This window comes from Poecilia latipinna, unplaced genomic scaffold (genome assembly GCF_001443285.1).
Source record: "Poecilia latipinna isolate Pla-1442-1.1 unplaced genomic scaffold, P_latipinna-1.0 Scaffold237, whole genome shotgun sequence".
In the NCBI taxonomy this organism is placed as follows: Eukaryota; Metazoa; Chordata; class Actinopteri; order Cyprinodontiformes; family Poeciliidae; genus Poecilia; species Poecilia latipinna.
The window spans coordinates 312,651-337,338 of record NW_015112853.1 but is presented as its reverse complement, the minus strand read 5'-3'; the positions used below and the strand labels follow the sequence as shown (position 1 = coordinate 337,338).

Here is a 24,688-nt window from a genome sequence, read left to right as displayed (position 1 = left end):
AACAGTTCTTTTGAAAAACCAGTTATAAACCTGGATCTGCAAAACATTTCGTCACATTACAATCACAAAGTTCAATGCAAATTGAAATGTAATTTCTAAATCTTTCACAACTGACTCATAAGTGTGGCTGAGATGGTACTTTCTACCAGGTAATAGCATAAGTAGCTGAAAGTAAAAGTTTTTTTTTTTTTTTATCTCAACATTGACTGGATCTGTGTATGAAACAAATCTGTGCTAATCTAAAAAAGTCCATGATGCCTCTGGCTGCAAATTCTTGGTCTTCACCCTGGAAGATAAACTCCTTTTGCAACCAACAGGTTCTCCTCCAAGGATTGCTCTGTATTCAAACTCCATCCATCCTCTTATGAACTCTGACCTTGCTTAAACAGGTCATCTTTGTTCTTTCAACAACTGCCTTCTTCCTATTTTCATTAATTTGAGGGCAACCAATGGTAATACTATTATCAAAATTACTATGTGCCTCTTGGCTGCTTCTTTTAATATTGCTAGGATTTAGTTACACAGAGGTGGATTTTATCAATTAAGTAGGTGATTCTGAAGGCTGCTGGGTGTGTTTAATTTTAATTTGGGGAATCACAATAGAGGGTTTTGCACTCCAACTGTGATACCAGCTCCACTGCATCTACTGTCCATTTGTTTGTACTACTTGGTCCTCGCCTGAAAGGTTTGGCAGAACCCCCGCCTGAGTGTGGAGGTGTATGCAGCTAAAAGCAGCTTGTACTCTGCTTGGGTCTGGATGAAATCTGTTGAACTTTAACAGCAGACATTCGTGCAGCCCGTAAGGACAGAAACATGGCTGTCAGACTTTTCCTGAGAAGAAATCAACCGATCTGTGTGAAAACAGACTTCATTCATGCCGTTTTCTGAATCAAATGTTTCTCCTAATGTTTCTTTGTCTCCCTGTCTTACTATTCCAAACCTAGAATTATTGTAGCATGAGAAAAATAAATGTTTTTAAAGCAAAATGTTGCCGTTAACAACTTATTTAGAAACGGTGCCTCTTTTGTGCTGAAAACGGCACAAAACAGCTGAATACAAAAAAATGCAACATATTTTAGATTTTTTTACTTGAAAATCATGATTGTGGACTTCTTTGTGCTGGTTTATTATACAACAACCATCCCATCAAGTTAACTTGATGAAAGCAAAGTGCCCAGAAAGCAATTCACTGCTGTGCCTTGGAGTTGATTGGAGTGTTTTGTATTGTCACAGGGCTGATTTTTCAACAAACATAGTTAGGTGTACTGTGGTCAAATAACTCGCCTGTTGGAAAACTCTGTTACTAGTCGCTTTTCTCTTCAAAGCAACGTTTTGAAGCTCAAGTCGATTATATTCACCTTATTCATAATGCTAGTTCAATATTCCCCCCAAGTAATTTTTACAAAGCAAAACTAGTTCAATATGTGTCCACTTATGTCCAATCCAATACACGGACAGCCATTTACCCAGCAGTTCTTTTCAACAACTTACATCATACAGAGTTTTTCTCTTCTGCGCCACTCTGAACTTTATCATTTAACACGTTATTTTGTTGTCTTGAGTTCTTTTGTGTTCATAATAAAGAATTTTGTTTTCTTGATTATGTGTGTCTCCTAAAACCCAAGTTTGTAACTGTGCTGCTAAGTTTTATGTTGTTTGATTCCGTATTCAGTCAAGGGGGCGCTGGGTTGCTCAGACACATTTATAACGTAGACGTTGTTTGTCTTTATTTAACAACCGGTACCAGAGGAAAAGTCCAAAATTAATTCACAACTGTAGCTGCAAACTATTTTTATGAGTATATCAAACATTTAGAAATATTTTCCTGTGTCTTAACAAAGACACAGGAAATTTTCTGTCTTCTGTGAGAAAATAACAGACTTTCAGACTCTACCTTGCTGCTCTTCCTGCTCCACAGGTCCCAGTAGCTTGACTGGCGTAAGTCACTGGCCACGCTATCAAGAAAGAGCGTACACTATTGGATTTCTTTTGCGAGCCAGCATTCACCTAGCCACTTATAGGTGAAGTGTTGATCTGAACTAATGTGACGAAAGTAAGATGTGGAGGGGAGGACGGCGTGTAAGTGTCTGTAAATGTTGGTCTTGTTTCCCTGTAGTCACTGTAGTTTCCCAGCTTCCAAATAAGGTACGCAAATAAACAATGAGATCAGTTCTGTCTGAATAATTTTAACTTTTCCCTTTGAGGCCAACGATGTTTTGAATCGTAGTGGATTTTTCTAGTGAAGGTTCTTTTAGCCTGTTGAGCTTACAAAGGAAGCAGGCTGGTCAGCTGGAGCCAAAGGAGCCATGTAAGGGAACAACGTGTGCAAAGCTTTTCATCATCCGTGTCCATGTTAGTATTTATGTTGTGAGGCATTTTGGGAGACAAATATAGACTCCATAGAGTCTTAAGTTAAAAAATGACTTTCTGTGAGCATTTGGATCATGAACATGTTGCTAAGGCTAAAAAAAAAAAAGAGACTAAAAGGTATGTTCTTTTTTTTTTCCAAGAGGCTGTTTGACATATCGTGACTTGAAAAACCCCCCCACATTTGATTAAAATAGAACTATTCATGGTGGAAGGTCTCTGTTGAGCTTCAGAGTAAAGATCCCTGAGTTGTTGATGCTGACTCACTTTCACTACAAACTCAAAGAAAGGAGCGCTATAATTAAAATCATGCGTACCTATTTGCTCCTATTCTGTTCTATGGCAGCATGTAAATTGTGTGTGGGAGTAAGCGAAAGCCATAGTAATTCTGAGCACAGAACCACGATGCTTCAGTCTTTTCAGAGTTTATTCAGAACTTTATCTTTTATTTAAGATGTTTCAAGGCCTTACAAATAAAGACCTGCAGTCTTTGTTGATAAATCCATTCTAAAGTGGCAAAGAAACTTAAAGGCACATTTATCAAATCTCTCAGCAGAGAAGTTTCTGTTACGTCTTTGTCGTCTGTGACAAAGCGATCCAGTTTGCGTTTACAACTTGGCCCTTATTCTTATTTCTGATTTATTTAATCTTTCTATACTTTTTTCGTAATCAGCCACCAGTATTCCATTGTATTGCATTGTTTGTTTTTCATTTAAACATTACTGTTGCAGCTTTGTTTCGCTCACTGACGAGGGGTTTATTTGTGGTAGAATTATGTATCAGTTTACATTTTTATGCTTTGGTTAAAGATAACACTTCTGGACCTTTGGATGAATATGTTTATTTTGTTTCAAGGTACATTTCTGGTAAATTATTAGTTTTTTTTTTGTTTTTTTACTCACAATTGTTCGTTTTAGATGCAGCAGGTGTGTGGGAGGGGCCGGCCCAGCATTTCTGCTTAAATACCTGGATGATGTCATTGATTGCATCAATGGGTTCTACTAAATGGAGGCTTTTCTTTTTTGCATTGCATTGTTTGTTTTTTAAAGTAACCTTTTGAGTTACTCTGTGTTACACTTTTTATTTTGCAGACCTTGGCCGGGGTTGTTTTTTTTTTTTCAAAGCAAGCTGTTGGAAAAAAAAAGTTAATTATTTCATGAATTATCTTTCTTAATAGGATTTTCAAAGTGGGTCAACTTGAACAAAGACTAATCACACGATGTAGATGACGGTAAGGTCAGGGGACTGAAAGGATCATGTTGAAACGTTCACCTTGTACCTCTTCAAGTACTTCAAAGAGGACACTGAGGCATTTTTCCCTTTTTTTGTGGAAATGTTGAGTCTTACATTTTTCTGACTCAGAATCATTAACATCCAAAATTCATGAATTTGGAGCATCTACTATGTTTTAATGGAGGGAAAAAATGGTTGTAATGTTGCTTTCTCAAAATAGTAATTTGCCTCTAAACCCAAGGAGATTAGCTGAGTATTTAAAATTCCTGGTTTCTCTAGGAGAATGGGCTTATACCCATTGATGAAATGCTTTCCTTTATTTATAAAAAATTACATAACAACCCACTGTCTGTAATGGATGAACAATTCAGTGTAGCCCATCAGTAAATCTGAGGGGTCAAGCTCGCAATTAACCTCTCCTGTGTTGCATAAATAATCCAAACATTGCTTTCCATTTCAGCTCTCCCTAAAATAAATCAGAAACAAACAAACAAAACTGTTTGTCAGTATTTAAAAAAATATCTTAAATGTCTGGTTTCTGGTCATTTAAGAAACCGTTTGTTTTATTTTTCTTTGTAAGAATCAATGACTTACTTCATTATTAAATTCTTGTGTAGAAGTAGTTTTCCATTGGCTCCTTGGAGCCCCCCCCCTTTTTTTTTCTTTTATTGTTTTTCTTCGAAGCGAGAAACAGCCTCTATTTTCCATTTCAATCACAGCTGTGCAGCTTATAGCTTGAAAATCATAGCATCAGACGGAAATGTAGCTGAAGATCGATAGAAAGTCTGTCTTGTACACTTTGGATTTTCATTATTTAATAAGATTTTACATGATTTGAGTAGGGGGTACAGTATCAAAGGCTTAATTCTTTGGAACAAGTTTTTTTTTTTGACAGACTATGAGAGTATTATTGAAATTAATTGTTTGTGCACTAAAGTATGCATTTTCTAAGCAAAATGGTTTTATAATCTGATCCAGCATGAGGTAAATGTATTAAGGCTGCTGAATAGAGGTTAAAGTAAGGGAGCAATTAGTCCAGCTTTAGTTCAGTTGTTTTTCTTACCAACCAACTGGAGCTCATAAAACAGACCAGTATAGCTTTCTCACAGTGGGATATCCACCCACAGACTTCTCTGGCAGTTAGAAACTAATAGTTGTGTATTCACAGAGTAAAAACTTTGTATGAATGTGAACTATTTGTTTCCAAGACAAAAGGTTAAAAAAAAACACTCCAGGCTGCATTGTAAGCAGAGTAATCCTGCTCTGCTTACACTGCTATCATAATCACCAAATGTTTTCTTCTGGTAAAACCATTGTGCACGAACGCTCAGCTTATCCTAATTCTCTCCTCAAACACCGTCTGCCGGTATTTTCAGTCAGAAGAATAGTTTGGCATTTTTAGTTTGGTTACCTGACAAAAACATCATTTTGAAACGTCAGATATCCCGTCACCTTTCAGGGATTTGTCTCGCTTCACCTGCAGACGGAGTCTGGATAATAAATGCTAAACATATGTGAATCTATTGCACAAGCTTAGCCTTTGTACTGGTGTGATTTTAAAACATTGCCAAAGGGTACTTTTTAAGAAATCATTGCAAACATTTGATAGCTTTGTTAATGCCTTGAGAAAAAATAAAAGGGGGAAAAAAAGTTATTAGCATCATTACTTGGAACCAATATGCTTGGATATTCCAATTAGTTTGTTTTTAGCGATTTTCACAATTTTATATTATTACAAGATATACAGTAATCCTGCATGTGATTAAGGTTGGTAACGTCTTTCTAGTGACATTAACAAATCCTTTTGACATAATCTTAGAAATTACAGACATTATAGCTGCAATTATTACACTTTCGTCTCTTACATAAGATGCACCGGTAAATAACTGCAATGATTAGAAATTAGGCTTTATCCGGTATCCACTCTGTGTGTGTGTCCTCTTGCTCATTTTGTTCGGCTTCAGAGTACACTGATATTTCCTGCCATGTCTGAATCATACTGATCTGAAGATTAGTTTTAAATTGACTGCACCAAAAGTTTGAGTCAAACAGCAGCCTTAAAGTTGAAGCACAAAAAAGCCAATATGTCAGTAAATCCCTGGAAATCCACTTGCTGTGCACTGATTGCCCTCCCTGTGATTTCAGTTCAAAGTTGGGTCCAAACATAGAGCAATGAAAAGAAAAAAAAACAAAACAAAAAAAAAAACGCCTAAAACTCGATATGTATGAGAAGAAAATGGAGTTTTATGAAGAGAATGCATGGAAGCCACAGATTGGAAACAGAGATAATAGTTATGAATTCAGAAACATTATACTTGCAAACTTCATGCTGTTCTCCCTGTGCAAGACTCCAGGCCAGGAATCAAACCCCGAACCTTCTTACTGCAAGGCACCAGTGCTACCTACTGCGCCACTGTGCAGCCCCAGTTACAAAATATACTTATTCATTTGAAGAAGCGTTAGCCTCCTTATTTGTTTTTTTGTTTATTCTTTGGTAAAGCTTCAGTGTTTTACATGTTTCAATACATTTCAAAAACAGACAAAGACAACCTGAGAAAAGCCCCACAGTAGTTTTTAAATTTAGATTGGAGTAAACGGTCCAAATTTGAAAAAATAAAAATAAAAATACAATTATTGGCAGCAACAAGTCATTGGTCAGTGTTTTCAGTGTTTGCAGTAACTATAGCAATGAGTCTTTTACACACTCCTCTGGGCAGAAATATTGTAAGCATCGTTGTTCTTGTCACTTGAATGATGCCCCATTTTCAAGCATGAATTATAATCACTGATAAAGGCCCAGCAGGACAATATGTTGCAGAGGTTTGAAGAGGAGGGGAAACAATCTCAAGGCCCAATAGACTACTTATTTAATGTTTCATTGAGTTTGCATCTTTTTCAGAGCAGGGAGTTATATTCATCTCGTCTCCGAGCCACCGACTGGGGACGGTTGCAAAACAAATTCAAGTATAATGGAGCGTGCAAACAGAACTGCTGTGCTCAAGGTTGTGCGCGTCTGTGTGACACCACACACTGAGGCATGTCTGCACCGCCGCTGATTGGTGGGTGGCGTTGGTACAGCAAGGAACACTCATTTAAAGGGGGAAGTCTTCTTCTAGCACTAAACTTATTTAAACTGTCAGACTGTGTTTTTGTTGAAGGGAGACGGTTCTAACCTCAAGGCAGGCATTATTAAAGGCCGCTACAGCGACTGCACCGATAACAAGCAAAGCCTGGTCAGACACTGAGGTTTTTAAGAGACAGCATCCTCAGTGGGAGGGAATCAGGAGTCAGTTTCTGATTTTACAGCTAAAGCTTTTTTTTTTTTTTTTCCTGTGCAAAAAGGGATGAAATACACAGAGGGAAAGGAGAGATCGATATGGCATTTTAATTCCCAGTGGTTGAGAATCATGAAAGATGAAAGTAGAAAAGAATTTTTCATCTTTCTTTTTGCAGTGCGTCTCCATAAAACCACAATTTTTTTATTTAACCTGTCATCCAGCTATAAGGAACGTGATAAAAATAAAAGGATCAAAGTCAGTCAAATGCTTTTGCAGGACACAAAATCAGACAGGTTATTTGTTCAATTTGGATTTGGTTGACTGTCATTGTTATCATCGTTATGAACGGCAGCCCTACACACTCCCTGGTGGACAGGTTTTATATGAATATTCATCAAGTATTTTTATGACTGAACATTTAAGACAACAACTGAAAAAGCTTCAGTGACTTGGCGCATATTTATCTTTAATTGTTGTTGAACTCAAAATGTTGGCTATTAATATGCCATTCATAACTGGGTAAGAAACTGAAGTAGGAGAGTATCAGAAGGCAATTCCCCAACATACGTACTCAAAATTGTTCACATAGCGTAAATAGAGTAGAAAATAGATATTTATATACAGTGTCTATTATGGCACATGACCTTGTTTTCCTCACTTTCTGTAATTATATCAGGCTAAAATGCTGCTGTTGTAGGTCAGTTAATATTACTAACATTTTTATTTAGTAAATGCTAGAATATTTGGACATTTTAGATACATTTTTATTAGTCTTCAAGCGTCAAAGTTTGAAAGATTTGTGGCCTTGTTTAAACAACTTGAAAAAGGTGAAAGTATGTCATGGCTTTGAAACTTTGATGGATCTCAGTTCATTGGATTAATTGCATAGATATTCAGGCACATTTAATTAAAATCCTTGACTAGAAAGAAATATAGAAAATCTATGAAAATGATCCTACTCAGCTGCACATTTATTCACACTGAAAACATGACAGTGGACCCTGAGGATCAGGTTTGAGAAAATATAATCTATAGAGTATAGAAATTTTAAATTGAAAGAGCTTCAGTATTAAAATAGTAGAGACAGCAACACACTTAACTATGAAATGAATATTACTTAGAAATCAGATATTATGATTCAGTGAAATATATTCTTCAAATTTAAATTTTATTTAAAAATGTCTAAACAATTAACTACTTTCACTAATTCAACACAAACTAAATTCACATCAATAACTGCATTGAATTTAATCCATCATTTTAAGATAAAATATGACTCATGCTATTTATTTTGAAAGCAGCCTGTGAATTTAATTGCTATATTTTATTCAAAGCCTTCACAGCTCAGTGTTCTCAGCAGGTCTAATGGTTAATCGCACTTAGGTAACAGAAGCTTTCAGTGTTTTAAATGTGCATAAATCTCTGCCTGCTTCTCTATGAAGGTCAGTCTTTGCTGCACTTTGGCACTTTTTGGTTGGTATATAGCATTACGAGACAAAATGCACTCTGGAAGTTATAGAGGCATGCAGAAGTTATAGAGGCATGCAGATGAAAGCTGACCTGAGATCCATCATAAGTACCCAAATTAAGAAACAACACAGATTTGTGTTTGAGAATTGCTTTTAAGTACTGTAATTTTGTCTTAAGGTAATATTTAATTATTAACATATCTTTGGCTTCTAAGACATAGTGACTGATAACCTTTAGAAATGGAGTTTATTCTATGATTTCAGTTGTTTTCCTTTCCTAAAGCGACGCCGCTACTAATTCAACAAACAAAAACTTACAATTTGTCTGAGGCTGTACACTGTACACTCTCAGACGGGTTATTTGGGAAAACCTGGACAATAACTGGTGGGCCAGTCTAATGTTTGGACCGCAACAGCCGACATTCTCTTTCCGGAGATGCGGTCAGCAATGTTTAAAAGAGAGAAAGCAGAAAGAGCGAGGCTAGCTCGGAGAAGGATGAAATTAAAAAGAGGAAAACCATGGAAACATAGCTAATATAAAAAAAAAAATACAACTTCTTCACAAAAACTAGCTCACGGTGAGTGACGTCAAATAATGATGATAAGACGGTTAAGGTTTTGCAAATTACTGTTCAATCAAACCAATGTGTGTGTGGCAATTTGGCATATAATGTTGCATAATTAACATTTTTATATGAGATGATGCCACATAACTAAGTTGCTATAGGTCAGAAGAAGTATACAGTACCAACCACCAGCCATGAGTCCACAAGGCTGAAGAGGATAGGTAGGACTAATTAATGAATATTATTAGAATTAATATAAGAAAGTATGTGCAGAACTGCTTTTTATGAAAAGTGCACTCACAAGCAAATGGCAGTGGTACTTGTATAGCGCTTTATTAAGTCCAGAGGACCCCAAAAGCACTTCACTCTGCATTCAGTAATTCACATGCTGATGATGGCAACCTACTTGTACCACTAAGACAGACAGAGCAGGGATGTGAACTGACAACCCTCTGATTACAGGACAAACTTCTAACACCTTTGCCACAATCCTCCCATGAGCTACCTTCAGTTGCTATTAAAATGCTATATCAAACACAAACGAAATGTGCAATTCGATGCCTCGAAATTGGCTTCTGTGCTTTTATGAAGCTCCTGCTCTTTCTGACACTTCGCCTTCAGCACATCATCACAACAGTGCTCATCCATTAAGTCATTTACAGCCTTTCTTCTTTTTTAATAGGGTCCAGGTGTACTACGGCTTCCTGCCACACTCCAAAAACACGATAGTTGGTTCCCGTATCTAAATTACCCTTGAGTATAGTGAATGAGTGCATGGATGTTTCTTGTTTGTTACCTATCCAGGGTGTATCAGATCTATTTCCCAAATTGCTGAAGATGGGAACAAGCCCCTCTTTGACAGTAAGGATAAGATATAAGCAGTATTCTTCTTCTTCTTGTTATATTTGTTGTTGTTGGTACAGCAACAATCGTAGTAACGTTAGTGTATTAAATATGTTTTTTTTTATGTCGCACAATGTTGAAAATTGCTGTGTAACAGCAGCAAAGTGGCAGGCAATCAAATTTGGAGAAAGGGAAACAGTCTTTAGATTCAGTTTTTATTTTATTATTGTTTCACTATTAACAAAATAGTTATGGCTGCCTTCAAACTACTTGAAATATTTGGTTTTGGTTTTACGTCTTAAACTGACGCCGTTACCAACAAACGTAATATGTGTCGCTAGCAACCAATCAAATCGCTCTAAACAGTAAAAAAAAAAAACTACACTATACTTTGCCTGTGCGCATGCTCACACACAGCGGAAGAGGTCCACATCCAACTAAATATTTCAGCTCTTCATAAAAAGGTAAAATAATAGCTTTGTTTTGAATCTTTTTTAGCCCGTTTTGGAGTTTACAAGTGTGGATACCTAATTTTTATAAACGTGCCTATTGTGTAAGGCGATACTTTGTACTTAGAGCCCTTATTTCTCCTTTGTTTCCCCTGTGTTGTTTTGCTAACCGGTTAATGCTAATCCTGCTAACGTTACCTTCGTCTTAAAGCTAACGTCAGCTTTTGTTTCATTCAGTAATATTCCTTCGCGGGTACTGGTCACCCGAGAGCTGTCACATTCAGAACTGAGAAAGACTGCGTGAAATCCAAGATATGACATACAAACAGCCACATTTAAAGGGAGTAAAAAGACTGAACAACTTAAACTTGTCACACATTCTTAGTACATTCATGGCTGTAATTGTTTTTTTATAGTGACGTATAAAGGCTGAGTAAAGTGTTAACAGATCAAAAGAGTTTAAAGTTACAAAAGACAGACGTGTTTTTATTTCTTTTCATCTTTTTAAAGTAAAATAATTCTATTTGTTTTTAAATGCTTTTCAATAACTTTAAAGTTATGGAATTTGTAACGATTAAGGATCGATTATCTCTCATTTTAGAAGCGTTTTAATACATTGATATGTAAAAAAAAAAAAAAAAAAAAAAGTATTTCCCTTACACATTATTACAATTTATCACCTTACTAACAGAAACCTCTTTTTATCTTACAGACCAAGGCAAAGTATCACATATTTGTGAAAGCCACTCATGGTTTTCAAAACCCTTAATAATTTGAAAGTGGCAGAGTGTGAAATATATCCATGTATATCCAGATCCCTTTACTCTAATACCTCTAAATAAAATTCACGTCAACCCCTGAAGTCATAGAACTAGTAAATAAAGTCGAGCTTTGTCTAATTTATTATAATGGATTTAGTCAATCTGTGAAGCTCCCAGCAGAGTTCTTAGATAACTTGTGAATAAAGGTCATGAAGGCCTAGACACAAACCAAACAGATCTGGGATAAAGATATAGAGACGGTAAAAGCAGTTTTAGGTGGGAGTGAATGGTATTTATAATGTCAGTATTTTTGTTAAAAATTAAAATGCTGATACTAATTATTATTTACGTCCATTGTTTTTTCTTTAGCCTAACACAACCTTCCATACACTTTCTAGAAAGTGCTTTTCATAATAATAGCCCCATCTTCATAGCCCTACAGATTTCAACGTTGTTGTGAGGGCAGACAAAATTATCCAAACCCCAACAGTCCCTGTGTTTTGTTTTTTTAAACAAAATTTGCCATTTCCCTAACTACTTTCACACAGCGTAACGGTGAAATAGATTCAGAATGTTCTCTGTCGTTTCATAACCGCATTACACAGCAGGCAATCCTCTGCATGAGACACTGAAAATGCTCTTTGAGTTTGAACAAATCAGAAGATGCATTATGAACAGTTTACTGCTGAGCCTGTAATGTTTCCTGATGATGCTTGATCAACTTCTATACCTATATAGGCATTAAAATTTCATGAATATCTATACTACTTAGTGATGTGTGGTATCTTGGTACCAACATTGATATCAACTGATATTAGGTATTTTTTGTTTTGTTTGTTTGTTTTGTTTTTACATTTCGGTAATAAAACTAGAGCAAAATTAACAACACTATTTATTTCCATCCTGTTGCTGTATGTTTCTGGATTGGAATGGGTTGGTCATGTGGTATTTTATTTGGTCATCTGACAGTTATAGTGATAGGATTGTAGGATTGTGGGGAGTTTAACGGAAACAGAGAAGCAGTGGTGAAGTCAAAGGTGTGGTTGTTTTCTCCAAGATATCAAAAGGTCAGTGAAATGTCCATAGCAGCAATATTTATATTTGTATCGGCTACTGATATTGGCTGATTGTGTGAACATGCATGTGGAGTTGAGATGAAAAAAATCATAAAGCAGTGGGAGCAATGAGCTGTGGTTGCTTTTATCAGATATAATCATACTCTTTTTCTTATAGTTATTTGCCATTTGCAGAAGCACTAAGGAGCTTTAAAAAAAACACACATTTTAAAGGATATTCCACTGGAACACTACGGCCACAATTTAAATTAATTTCAGCTAATAATCACTGTGATAACAGATTGAAATTCCAATAATCCAATAATCAGCAGCTTATCTTAACAGCAAGAAACAAATTAAATTTTTCTTAAGTCAGAGTCACACTGCGCTCAGCTGTGAATCATTTAGTTTGTGAGCTGCACGACTAAGTGTTAATGTTAAAATTGCAGCATCTGTGAGTTATTAGAATGTTTAAAAGTTAAATCTACGATTTTGATCTGTGAAACCTGAAAATTTGCTGAAAAAAAAAAAAGCTGGATTGTAAAGTTTATTCCCACTATGTAATTGTTTTCCAGTAGCTCCTAGGAGCTCATCACCACCAGGAAAGCTGTATAAGCATTGGGTTGACGGGACTGAAGGAAGCAGCACATCATACCTGGAGCTGCCTGCTGAAATCGCCATGAGTTATAAACCTATCGCTCCCGCTCCGTCTGGCTCCAACCACACACCACCAGGTAAAAGACGGCTTGAATGTGATTTCAATTGGCTGTCGTTATGTTTTCATAATTAAAGGTAATCTTATTAGGGTTGGAGAAAGATGCTCCTTCTCGTAGGTGATGGGAAAGCTTGAGATAAATAGTTTGTGTCACTCTCCTCCACACAGGGTCTTCAGTTCCCTCTCCATCACTCCCATCGTCATCCAACTTTAGACCAGCTTTCAGTGACTTCGGTCCCCCCTCTATGGGCTTTGTTCAGGTACGTCTTCATCTCCACTCAAAAAAACAACAAAAAAAAAACTCTTCCTCTTTTCTGTTTTGACTTTTTACTCACTTTGCATATGTGATGCATTGGGCTAAATCTATGCAACAGGTAAAACTTCCCCATGATTACTAATGTGACCTATGATTACAGTTAGCTTTTGTTTTTATTTGCAAACTAAATTCTGAATCAACTCTTAATCGCAGTCATCTTCTGGTCAAAACAAAACATGACTATAAATTACTACCCGTCTTGTTGAAGAGCCTCACAGGGCCACTTTAGTTGCTTCACTATTGCAGTTTGGTGGTATGATTTCACATCAGCGACAAATATTGATGGGTTTTCCTTTTCCCCCTCTTCCTTTTCCTCAACCAGCCTGTCAAAGTGTCCCAGGGCTCCACCTACAGCGAGCTTCTGTCTGTCATCGAGGAGATGAGCCGTGAGATCAGGCCTACATACGCTGGCAGCAAGAGCGCAATGGAGAGGCTAAAGAGAGGTATTTGATGCTGTCAGCTCTGTCAATGTGGATGGGTGTCATGAAGAGTTGATCAATGCCTGCAGCTGCAGTTTGACTGTTTTCAATCTGCAGTATGAAAGGAGATCTGACACCAGAATGCCTTGCCATCATTTTGGGCGCATTGCCCTTTCTATTCGGGGCTCAAGAGTCAATTCTGTAAATTTCCTGCCCTGCATATCCGGGAGCTTGACTTTTTTGCTCTTTTTTTCCTTTGCAAAATGATTTAAACTTGCAACCACAAGAATACTTCCTCAAAGCAGAAGGAACTCTGTAGGATTCTTAATTATAGGAATTGTGGGACATTGGGCGGGGGATACATTTTAGGTTCCTTGCTTTATGGAAATCTTGCATCAAACACAATAGTCCTTATCCTTGTTGTATTCCTCTCGTTTAATTGGATGCTCCATGTGTTTTGTCTCATTCAGGTATAATCCACGCCCGCGCACTGGTCAGAGAGTGTCTCGCAGAAACCGAGAGAAGCGCCCGCACATAACCCTTTTGGAAAAGAATCCCCTCCTGACCCGTTCTCCTCATCATGATCCTGGTTGGATGTTTTACAACCAGAGCTCATCCTCCCACCCTGAGCTTTATTTGTGAGCATTTCTAGGAGCATCATGTTCCCCTTTCCAATATTTGATACATTTCATTAAATTATGTTACTGTTACACTTTCTACAACATGTGGGGCATATGCAAAACCAATTTTGTACCTACTGTAAGAATGTGAAATTTACGCTTGTCATTTTGGTAAACCTCTGGTAAAATGCATTTGTTTAATAATGTAAGTCGACTTGGAAAGTTGGCTTTTTTAATGGTACAATCAATGTTAAAACTGCTCCGGTCTTTTAATTTGAAAATTCTTCACCATCAAGCAAGCTCACATTAGAATTCCCTCATTCCCACAAACCTTTTACATCGAGTCATTTTGTTAGCAAGGAAATTTTGTAAACCAGATTTTTGCAATTCAGTATGTATATCTTAATTAAATAAGAGGAAAAAGTATTTATTTTGTTTTGTATGTTTCCTGGCATCTAATTGAAGGGACCATTTGTCTGGTTTTGAACCAGAAACTTTTCTAAAACCTTTGTGGACTTTAATCCCATCCCATTCCCAGTTTTAAGAGAAGCAGTCTGATTAAGTAATATTTAAAAAGACAAAAACAAATCCAAGACTGGAGATTAAATGCAAATTTATTTACAGTTATATTATCACCACCTTGCTAACAGTTCAGAAAAGCACATCTTCTCCAAAGCAGCTGACAAAGATGCTGAGTGTCTGCTGAATACATCAAGAGAACAACTAAACGTAAATATTTTAATTCAATACATGAAATAAGTATATAGGAGATAATTTCAATTTAGTGATGGTCGCAGACCAGTGAGGCTTAAGGTCCAGTCTCTTCTACAAGAACTTAGTGCTTGAGTAGTTAGCAGACTTTAAGGTGTGTGCATGTAAGCAAAACTGAAAAGGAGCATCTGTATGAAGTTACAATTTACTAATTGTGAGCAATGATTACAAAGATTGGAGATACTGAGAAATAATGAAATAAAAGGGCCTATACCTGACATGCTTGGTGAAAATGCTGGGGAAAGATGTTTTATTCTATAAAAAAATATATTAGTTTCTGGAGAAACGGGGGAGGAAAAAAGTTAAGGTTTACAATCTGAATGCTCATCACCAGGAGCAAATCCTTAACCAAAACATTTCTGAATCAGTTAATGGCTTTTTAATAAATAAATAAGGTGTTCCCTTAAAATGAAAAATATGCAGCACTGAATTAGCCACTCCGCAGGCCATTACAGACACTCCAAACAGAGCCACGGCTTCACATTTACACAGCTTGTATTCAGAGGAGTACGGCTAAAGAATGCTTGCGGCGCCTGTGTGTGTGTGTGTGTGTGTGTGTGAACCTGAAGAGGAGCAAATTGGCGACATGTTTGGCTGAAGTGCATGGACAAAACTAAAACAGCAGGACTGCTCTCCTGCTTCTCCATCTCAAAATCCATTGGCATCCTCTTCTCGGTCAGTTTCAGGGTTCAGCCCTGCAGAAAGAAAGAAAGGAGTTCTTCAGGTTCATGCTAGTTGATGAAAAGCGAATGCAGAAGCCAAACTCAGATCGGGACTGACTGTAGTGGCTGTAGCTGGAATCGCTTTGAAGTCAAACAGGCCTTTGTAGCGACCCTTCTCCTCCGCCTGCTTGGAGCGCAGTTTCTCCTCCATGGCCTTCAGCTCCTTGTTGACCGACGCTTCCAGAGATGGGTCCAATTCCAAGACTTTAGCAAAGTCTGCCCGAGCCTCCTTCTCGTTCCACACTGCAGCGTGAGCCTTTCCCCGCTTGTAGTAGGCCTTCACGTTATCTGGGAGGAGGGGCGTTAAAAATGTAAGTGAACGTGAGGCGAGCTGTCAAACCTACCTGAGCTTTTCAGTCAAAACAAATCTTTTATTTATTCTCTGGTGTGACGTGTTTGACCATTTCAGTGAGCAAATTCTTGGACATAATGTTATAGTTCACTGGTGATACAGCTTTAAGCCAAGGCCATAAGTCAGTGTTTTGTTCTCAGCAGCCAATTACTTAAAACCTTTTGCTAATTTCAACTAATTGAAGGCCACTTGAGAGTAACATCTGGTTAAAAATGGCGGGCAAAGAAGAACCACTAAATTAAACCAATTCTGACAAACAAGCCTTATTGGAACATATGATCCAATTTATTTAATATTAAGACCTACAACATACCTGAACTAATGGAGACAATTAGCTGTAGATATCAATATATTAAGTAAACAAATCCAACATGTTGATCTGACGGTTAAAAATAATAAATTACCATACTTTTACACTGAATGAGACCAGGGTTCCTACATATTTTCATTTCATAAAAAACATTTTTTTTTACCAAAAAACTTTTTTTTTTTTTTTTGGTAAAAATGTTAATATGAATTATACCAGCAATCCCAAGGACATATATGAAATCTCCAGATAGTTTGTTTAAACTAAACATCTATTGCAATTTCACATCTATAAAAACATATCGAAGGAAAAAAAAAGATTTTTTTATACAGAATCAGCTACTATTCATCTTGGGGGGAAAAAAGTGATTTTGCAAATGGTCTAAACTTTGTCAGAACTTTACCTTCATATTTAAAGATCAGGGAGGAGCAGTGCTCGATGACTTCGTAGTACTGGCCCTGAAGCAGCAGGCACTGACAGTAGTTGAGCAGCAGCGGTGTGATCATTTGGTCCAGCTGCACCCAGGCTTCATCTCCCGGATGCTCCTGCAGATCGATTCAGAATTCACACGAGTCAAAAACCTTACTCTAGTTTCAGTGAACTCAGCAGGTTCCAAGTAAAAACTGTTCCCAAACCTTCATCTGCAGGTTTTTGAGGCAGGCAATGGCATTGTAGTATTTCTCTGTAGCCTCCTTAATTTTGCCCTGTTTAAACAGAGAGTTTCCCTCGTCATGGATCAGAGGCACAGAGTCCAGCTTCTCTTTGTCAGTCATGGCCCACATGTCCAGCTGGAAGGAGCCGGGAGGCAGGACCTGGGACAGATACAGAGACGTCGTCAGGAGCACGACTGGATTCTCATGAAGCTTCATCTCTTCTACATGTCACTTTGATTTTATTACAGCTGCATCCAGGGCATTTCTCACAAAACACCTCAGCCATTTTAACATTCACCCTCTCTGCTTGGCTTTTGATCTACAATTAAAAGCCAAGCAGAGGCCACTTGATTATTTTATTATCTTGCATTTATATCAAGTTTTCTTACTAATATTTCTGTAAGTATTTTACAGCGTCTCATGTTTAATGTTTTATTTTTTTTTTCCCCTATTTTGCATTAAGCACTTTGGTTTGTGCTTTGAAGTGGTTTATATATTAAATCTGATGGGCTATTATTCAATTTAGTCCTTAAACAATTTCAAACAAATAAACATCGGTTCGACAATACACATCAAATCCTTATTCTAAAAAAATTACTTCAAAATTATTCCCCAAATTAGTATACATATTTTTTTTATTTTATGGAGAAAAAAAAATACGAGGGTTTTGGAGACAGACTTTAGCCAAAAAAGGCAGAGAAGGAGAAGTAAACAGCTTTAAATAAACGCCCTGAGGTCAGAATAAAACATGAATCCACTGGAAAATTATTTCTTCTTTAAATGAAATGAAACTAGATATGCACACACATGCATATGGTGTGCATCCAATACTAACTAATAAAAGGTGTGAGGACTAGATACTGTCTGCTGCTGCCTCACCTCCAGCATCTCGATGGCAAACACAAGAGGCTGTGGGTTGGCCTGAAGATGATCCAGATCTTTGTGCCCTAAGGAGTGGTGGGAGTGGATTTGAGCGATGCCGCAGCAGTGCCTCTGGCCCTCCAGAGGGTCTTTACCAACACTTATGTTTCTCAAGGACTGGGACACGAGTGGGTATAGCGCCGTGTGCTGCCAACAGACAAGACAAAAATAAGCAAATCGGCACTGAAAAATGTCAATATATTTAATTAGAAATTTATCTGATAAACCAACACAAAGCAGTGAACAGCTGTGAACTGGAAGTTTTTTTTTCCTTACATAAAACCTAAAAATTGAGCCATGCATTTGTATTCAACCCCCTTTACTCTGACACCGTTACATAAAATCCAGAGCAAACAACTCAAATCATATGTTAGGTAATGCTTCATATTTATGTGCTACTATGTGTCAGTCTGTCACAAATGAATGTGAAAAAGTTTAAGGCTATGAAGAGCGCTGCAGCATCACCAACATGACTAGAACGCTTACCTTGGTGTCGCAGGTAAATTCTGCGACCTCGCCTTGCCTCATGGTGATTACTATTCTTTCCCACACAGCCAGTTTGAACTTCTTGCCCATGATGAGCTCCATGGGTTTGCTGCGGCCGCCCATGGTTCTGGAGTCATCCAGCACTGTGCCGTCGCAGAGGCTGGTGCGGTAATGGAAGACGACCTGACACAGAAACAAACACGAACAGGCAGGTTGGTTAATAAAACCTCTGAGACATCAGGGGCAGCTGACTGCTTGGTTTTTGCCACAAACAACACAAAAATGTGCTCCTCTCTGACAGGTCTAGACAGGGTCCTGACGTCATCGTATTCTGACCTATCACAATGTGGGGAAACTAATTGACATGGCGTGCCAACGAATCAGCGTCCAGAATTACGTATGTCCTTCCCACTAGCTTACCATGATAGAAAAAAAAACATACGGTTGAAAAAATAATCAGTCTTTTAACATATATTTATTAAACAGTTATTTATTTTAAACACGTTATTCCCCGGAAAAGTCCACAGGTTATGAGTATAGGTCTGGCATGTTTTGTATAATGTTCGTAGAAGCAAATATTTCGGAATATTTGGCAAAGATATGATCCCTGGTAGCATTTTGGTTGCTAGCGTGCTTCGTCGGAGTCTGTTACAAACGTCTGGACCCAAAACACAACCCATGCCTGCTCCGAGAGTGTACTTTTTACCTTGGTTCCATTAGGGAAGGTCGACAGGTCTCCTTTTCCGGGACTTATCACTTTCTTTCTTATTCCCTCTTCGAGAAGCCTGCGTCCCTCTTCCTCCATCCTTAACCGTTCACGGAAAATGACGATGTTTACCGAAGCTGCTTGTTTCGTAATGTGTTACGTCCTTCCCGTTGTTTAGCGTCACTAACAGCATTTTCTAAAATTATCAAGCAGAAAATTTGTTCATATGATGGCATGTCATTGATGTATACCATTAAATTACATTTTGTAAAATCTTTATAAGTTTGTGTTTGAAATTAAGTTTGGCAAACTCTTATGAAACGACATTATTATGTGTAGAACTGAGACACAAACATGGCTTTACGACATATTGACTCAGTATATATATTTGTATATTATATTGTTATTTAAATAATAAATGATTTATTTAAAAAAAATGTCAATTTTTTTGACATATTTAAAGTGGTAAATTTTACCACTTTAAATATTAATTACATTTGGAAAACGCGATTGTGCAAACTTATACACACATTTTCTTGTAAAGAACGAAAAATTCTACTGATCTAGTGAGTTGCTAGATTAAGATATTTTGTTATTTTCTCTGCAATCATATAGTTGCTGAAGGTAGACCACAGTGCTCATTTAAGGGCATTTAGATGAGGTTTTCTTCTTTGTTAATCTTTGTTCCCTCAGCTATGTTGAGGCCAGGTCTATGAAAACCCCAACCCATATCTGACAGTGGGATGTTTTGATATAATTGGATGTATCTAATACACAGGCTGTACTCCGGAGGTACTTATGCCCATGTTATTATTACAAATGCTTATTCACACAATAAATCTAATACAAGTTCAGTTTTCAGTTTTTTTTATAGCATTCACTTTTATTTTTAGTTGTATATAAAGAAATAGAAGCAATTTATTTTCTGTGCTTACTGCCTAAATACATGACTAATCAGAAATACAATATAAATATGTGTTATAATTTTTATATAAACACTAGAAATAATGTTCTATAATGTAGTGCTATTTACTATATATGCACAAGTTTTATATGAGAGATCAGACCACTCATTTTTTAGTGGACTTAAAAACAGGGGTGTTGAAGAACATTAAATTCATATGTAATATTTCTCTCTGACTCAGGAGCCTCAAATGTGACAGACATTGTGAATGTTTTCATAAATGTCTTTTGCTAAAAAAACAAAACAAAAAGATAACAAACCTTGTTGTCAACTGGAAATCTGTTTGAGAATTGGAGGTACTTTTTGCTGCAATTTATGAAACTGTGGCAGTTTGAGTCCTTGATTGGGGAATTGTCACAGCGCTGTGCAGTTAATATTCAAATATGCTCATCTTGTTTGAGTCTGATGCTGTCACCTGCAACATGTATAAGTCTATCAAAAGTAGAACCATGTTAGAATTACAAGATGTTTAAAATTTGATTTTCACATTTTTTTTTAACTTACTTGATAAGCATTAAACAGATAAAATATTTTTCAACTTGCTAAAGCATAAATCTGGCAACACTTTATGGAAGTTTAAGGTTCATTTTTTTCTTACGTTAAGAGTAACTAGCCCATGATTGGTGCTGAACTAAACTAGAACTGCAGCGAGTTATCTGCAGCGATTGCTAATTTAACTTTATACACTGACAATAAAAAGCATTTGGTTGCTGCTGTCTATCTTAATTGAATCCCACACAGGATTCAGGAAAGAAATGAACATTTCTAACAATCGAACCGTTCACTTAAAACTTGGACATAAAATTACTTTAAAACTATTTTGCAGAGAAAGATAAGTCTGGACTCTCATAAAGACATCCACCCACAGAAATGTCAAAGGACCAAATAAACACCTGAGGTCATGTTGCTTGTGGGCTAAAAAAAAAAAACATGAAATATGTCTCAGATAAAGCACACGGTTCTGGTGAAAAGTTTACATTCCCTTATCTTTATTATCAGTTTTGAGATTTCAATCATGAATTAGAAATGTTATTTTATTCCACAATGAAACCATCTTATATGTGAATGAATTCAAAGTGAGAATTGATTTAGGATTTTATCCAATCTAGAAATTTAATTATATACACAGGCTCAAAAATGTACACACACCCACTAATATTTGGTTAAATGTTCCATAGTAAGTTGGCTCCAAAACATCTTCTGTAGCCACCAGAAAGCTGTTTTCTTTGCCTATTTAATAAGGAGGCAAAATAAGCCAAGAAACCAATATTTTCTTTATGTTTTAAAATACCTAATCCTTGAGCCATTCCACTTAATTACAAGTAATTTATGGACTAATTTGTTGAGCATTACAAGGGCCATTATCAGCAGCAGGTGTGGATTTAATATCAATAGAAATACTGGTGATATATTTAGCATGGACTAGAGAACATTCACAACAAATTAAAACTAGTCTTGTTTTGTTTACTAGTTCATTCGTCGTCCAAGCATGAAAGAAAGAATGATTCGATTAAGGAATGCTCATTATGAGTCCCACTGAAAACCAAATTCCTCTGCAACAAATTAAAATATATACACTTTTTTATTTTTTATTCACAGACATTATTCACACAACACTAAAAACCACAGGCAAGACCAATCTCCTTTTAGTGTGTACACAGAGCAACGCCAGTTCATGTTGGGGAAATGTAGTCAAGGCACAGAGTGGTTCAAGTAGCAGTGGTCATTACAATGGTAAAAACAACAACAGTGTGACAGTATGTTATGCTACAGATGTTACAAATAAAATTAAAAAAAAAATCATTGTAAAAGAACACCAGGAATGGAGTGAAATGTAATGCGTAGTGAAATCTCATTTTTCAAAGTAAGGCAAGTAGAAAAACTTGAAGCCTCTTCGACCCTGGACAGCAAAGGTGATGTAGATCACGTGATACGCTGCAGGACAAAAAAAAAATGGAAATGACACAGTTATTGAAACACAATGAGAGGGTTTCACAGGACTCTGGATCAATTCACCCCTCTGTCAGATTTTATCCTCATTTAACTGCCATATATTACCATTTTCTCCCTCCTATACTCCAGTAGCTACATCTAAACAAGCCACAATGGACCTGTGTGCTAAAAACACAGGTATAAATCTCTTTTTTTGTGTGAATTATACAGAAAAATAATTGTAAAATGTTCAAATGTCATTCATAATCAAATTTAAATGTACATGATTTTTTTTTTTTGGATCTTTTCATCACACCCTCTTTCATTTCATTTGGCAGTTTCAGATCAATTTACTATTCATGAAAATAAGACTTAGCTGATTTATGGTATATTACCGGGTTAACTCACTCAGTAGGATACTTTGCAAATTCAGAAAAAAATAATTTTTAATGTATCTTGGTGTAATTTATTTCAGCCATTTGAAGTAGCTGCTTTTTAATTCTTTTACTTCAACTTTTTCAAAGTACCCTGGTTTTAACCAGCTGTTTAAATATTTAACAAGATCTGGCTTGAAAAACACAGATTTTCTCTCCCAGAAGAGTATTAAGTGGATCAGATAAAGATAATATATTTATTCTTAAACTTTGAACAACAACCAGTAAACTGACTTTTCCCCCCAGATCTGTGGAAATGGATATATAAAAAAATTCAACAGAGCTATTTTGTAAATCCAGATTTACAGAATAGCTCTTGTCGCCCCCTGCTGGTAGATATATCTATTCTAAATCTGGAAAAAGAGAGTTACAAAACGTCCTAAACAAACAAAAGGTACCAGCATCTCTTAAAAAACAAACAAACAAACAAAAAACGTTAAAATTAAAATGCACATCTGATGAAACTTAAAATGTACTCACCTCCAGGGATAAGAAGAAGAAATCCAGGCACAAAGAAAATAGCACTTGAAACACCTGTAGGGAAACTTTGATTAGTGTCAGACCTGCTTATCTGTGCAACCAAACTTTAATTTAATTCATTAATATTATCAAAGATTTACACTAAGTTGTTATTTTACACTAAAGTTTTAAAAATAGTGTTATAAGGTTTGTGTTTCATAGGAGGCCTTGCAAACTGATGTTTTTGATTTGGTCTGATGTGAGGGCTGCAGCAAAACAGAACATTTTGTACTTTTGGTTTTAAAGTCAGAGAAAATTTGTCCCGTCACATCTAATTCTCAGGACAACATGGAACATGGTGGAACACTGGAAGCACAAAATGGCAAAACTCAACTCAACAGACTTCATAGTCATTGTTAGAAAAGTCAACTGATTCACTAAAAGAAAAAAAAAACAACAACAAACAAATAACTTTATTTCAAGGCTTTTTACAAAAATAGAAATAGTGCCGTGAGGCTAGCATCCTCCTGCTGCTCTGTACCACCAGAAGCAACATGTGAAAATCCATTCTGGAAACTCAGAGCCTCCATTTCACGCAAACCCCACAAGCCCCTGACCTTTGGTTTTTCCTCCAGCCCTGTGACTTCAGTGCAGTTATAAAAGCAGAGCAGCAGGGGATGTTGGCCTTCATAAAGAGGTTAAGAAACAGCTCTATAGCAACAACTGAACTTGGGCTTTGAACTCTTGAAACTCTTTATCATCAACCAAGCGGAGCATGTTATGGCCTCATAAAGACAAGACTGTGCACACATCTGCTAGAGACACATTATCAGGCAGTAGGCCAATTTTCAACTACTGATCGTCAATAAAAACATTAATATTAGTCAATTTCAAAAATATTTTGTGAAAGAACAGATTTCGGGTATTTTCTTTGCACCTTGTATGATGCAGTAAAACATGTATTGATTTGCAATTCAGTCAGTTGGTCTTGAAATGTGTATAATCAGTTTATCTATCTGGGATTTTCCACTAAATACACAATGATTAACAGATTGATTACGCAATTTCTGGAAACAAAAATGATAAACTGCCACAGCTCAGTGGTTTCTTACCTGCATTTGGATTCAGCTGTATGACGATCCCCGTGAAAATGAGAGCTGAAAATAAGCATAAAAACGAAACAAGAGTGAGAAGGAAAGACAGATCAATACTATCAGTAACTCAAATGTACAATTTCTAATTTCTCTTGCAGGTGAAGTGAAAAACAAGAGAAGGCTGATATTTAGCTGATCAGTACGGACAAAGTCCGACGCGTGGAGATATCACTGACACAACACTATGCAAACTGTGTGGTGGAGCTGTTCCCGTTAAAATAATAACATGTTTAAAGCCTTCTAAAGGGCCCCTTGTGTTGTGCAAACTTTGCAGTTCCAGTTTTTGCCCTGACGTCTCAGCTGAAACATGGTGGCGGCAGCATCAGGCTGTGGGGCATGCTTTTCTTCAGCAGAGACAGCAGAGCCCGGTCAGAGCCGATGGAAGCTAATACAGGTTAACGCAAGAAGAAAAGCTACGAGAGATTACAGGCTAATGAGGCTAATCCACCTCCAGTCAGAGCTACAGTGAAAAAAACAACAACAACAACATACTTTTGAGTTTGGTGATGTGAGCATTTTCCAACATGATGGAGAATCATGTCACAAGGCTACAGTCATAACAAAGCAGCTAAAAGATCAGGGTACTGAAATCTTGGATCTGTGAGCGTATGACTCTGCACAGCCAATTCAATTTGCAACAGTTCACAAAAAAAAAAAAAAAAAAAAAAAAAAAAAACCGGGTTTTTAAAAAAACCATGGGGGGGTTCAGGGTTTTTAAAAAAAACTGTTTTAAGGA

The 24,688-nt window shown here is 36.8% G+C and overlaps 3 protein-coding genes across 4 annotated transcripts in view; 1 reads left to right on the top strand and 2 right to left on the bottom strand.

Annotated features, from left to right (window-relative positions):
• Window positions 1-10,130: 10,130 nt before the first annotated feature.
• On the top strand, window positions 10,131-14,517 carry cdk2ap2 (cyclin dependent kinase 2 associated protein 2). 2 transcript variants are annotated; one of them, XM_015032286.1, is made up of 5 exons: window positions 10,131-10,220; window positions 12,597-12,755; window positions 12,905-12,996; window positions 13,375-13,495; window positions 13,942-14,517. In XM_015032286.1, the coding sequence occupies exons 2-5, from the start codon at window positions 12,701-12,703 to the stop codon at window positions 14,007-14,009; spliced, it is 336 nt and encodes a 111-aa protein (XP_014887772.1). In that variant the 5' UTR covers window positions 10,131-10,220; window positions 12,597-12,700; the 3' UTR covers window positions 14,010-14,517. The 2 variants fall into 2 exon arrangements, with proteins under 2 accessions (XP_014887772.1, XP_014887773.1); XM_015032287.1 differs by having other exon boundaries at window positions 10,146-10,220; window positions 12,600-12,755.
• A 170-nt stretch (window positions 14,518-14,687) lies between these two features.
• aip (aryl hydrocarbon receptor interacting protein) lies at window positions 14,688-19,149 on the bottom strand. The gene is made up of 7 exons (XM_015032284.1): window positions 19,010-19,149; window positions 18,304-18,486; window positions 17,776-17,964; window positions 16,879-17,055; window positions 16,647-16,788; window positions 15,643-15,872; window positions 14,688-15,557 (listed from the first exon to the last, which is right to left on the bottom strand). The coding sequence occupies exons 1-7, from the start codon at window positions 19,106-19,108 to the stop codon at window positions 15,552-15,554; spliced, it is 1,026 nt and encodes a 341-aa protein (XP_014887770.1). The 5' UTR covers window positions 19,109-19,149; the 3' UTR covers window positions 14,688-15,551.
• Window positions 19,150-21,536: 2,387 nt separating this feature from the next.
• tmem134 (transmembrane protein 134) overlaps window positions 21,537-24,688 on the bottom strand; it is a 9,032-nt gene continuing 5,880 nt past the window's right edge. Inside the window, exons 6-8 of the mRNA XM_015032283.1 lie at window positions 23,911-23,955; window positions 22,820-22,873; window positions 21,537-21,908 (exon numbers count right to left, since the gene is read on the bottom strand). Coding sequence (XP_014887769.1) covers window positions 21,826-21,908; window positions 22,820-22,873; window positions 23,911-23,955 — 182 coding nt within the window. The 3' untranslated portion in view covers window positions 21,537-21,825. The remainder of the gene's footprint in view (window positions 21,909-22,819; window positions 22,874-23,910; window positions 23,956-24,688) is intronic.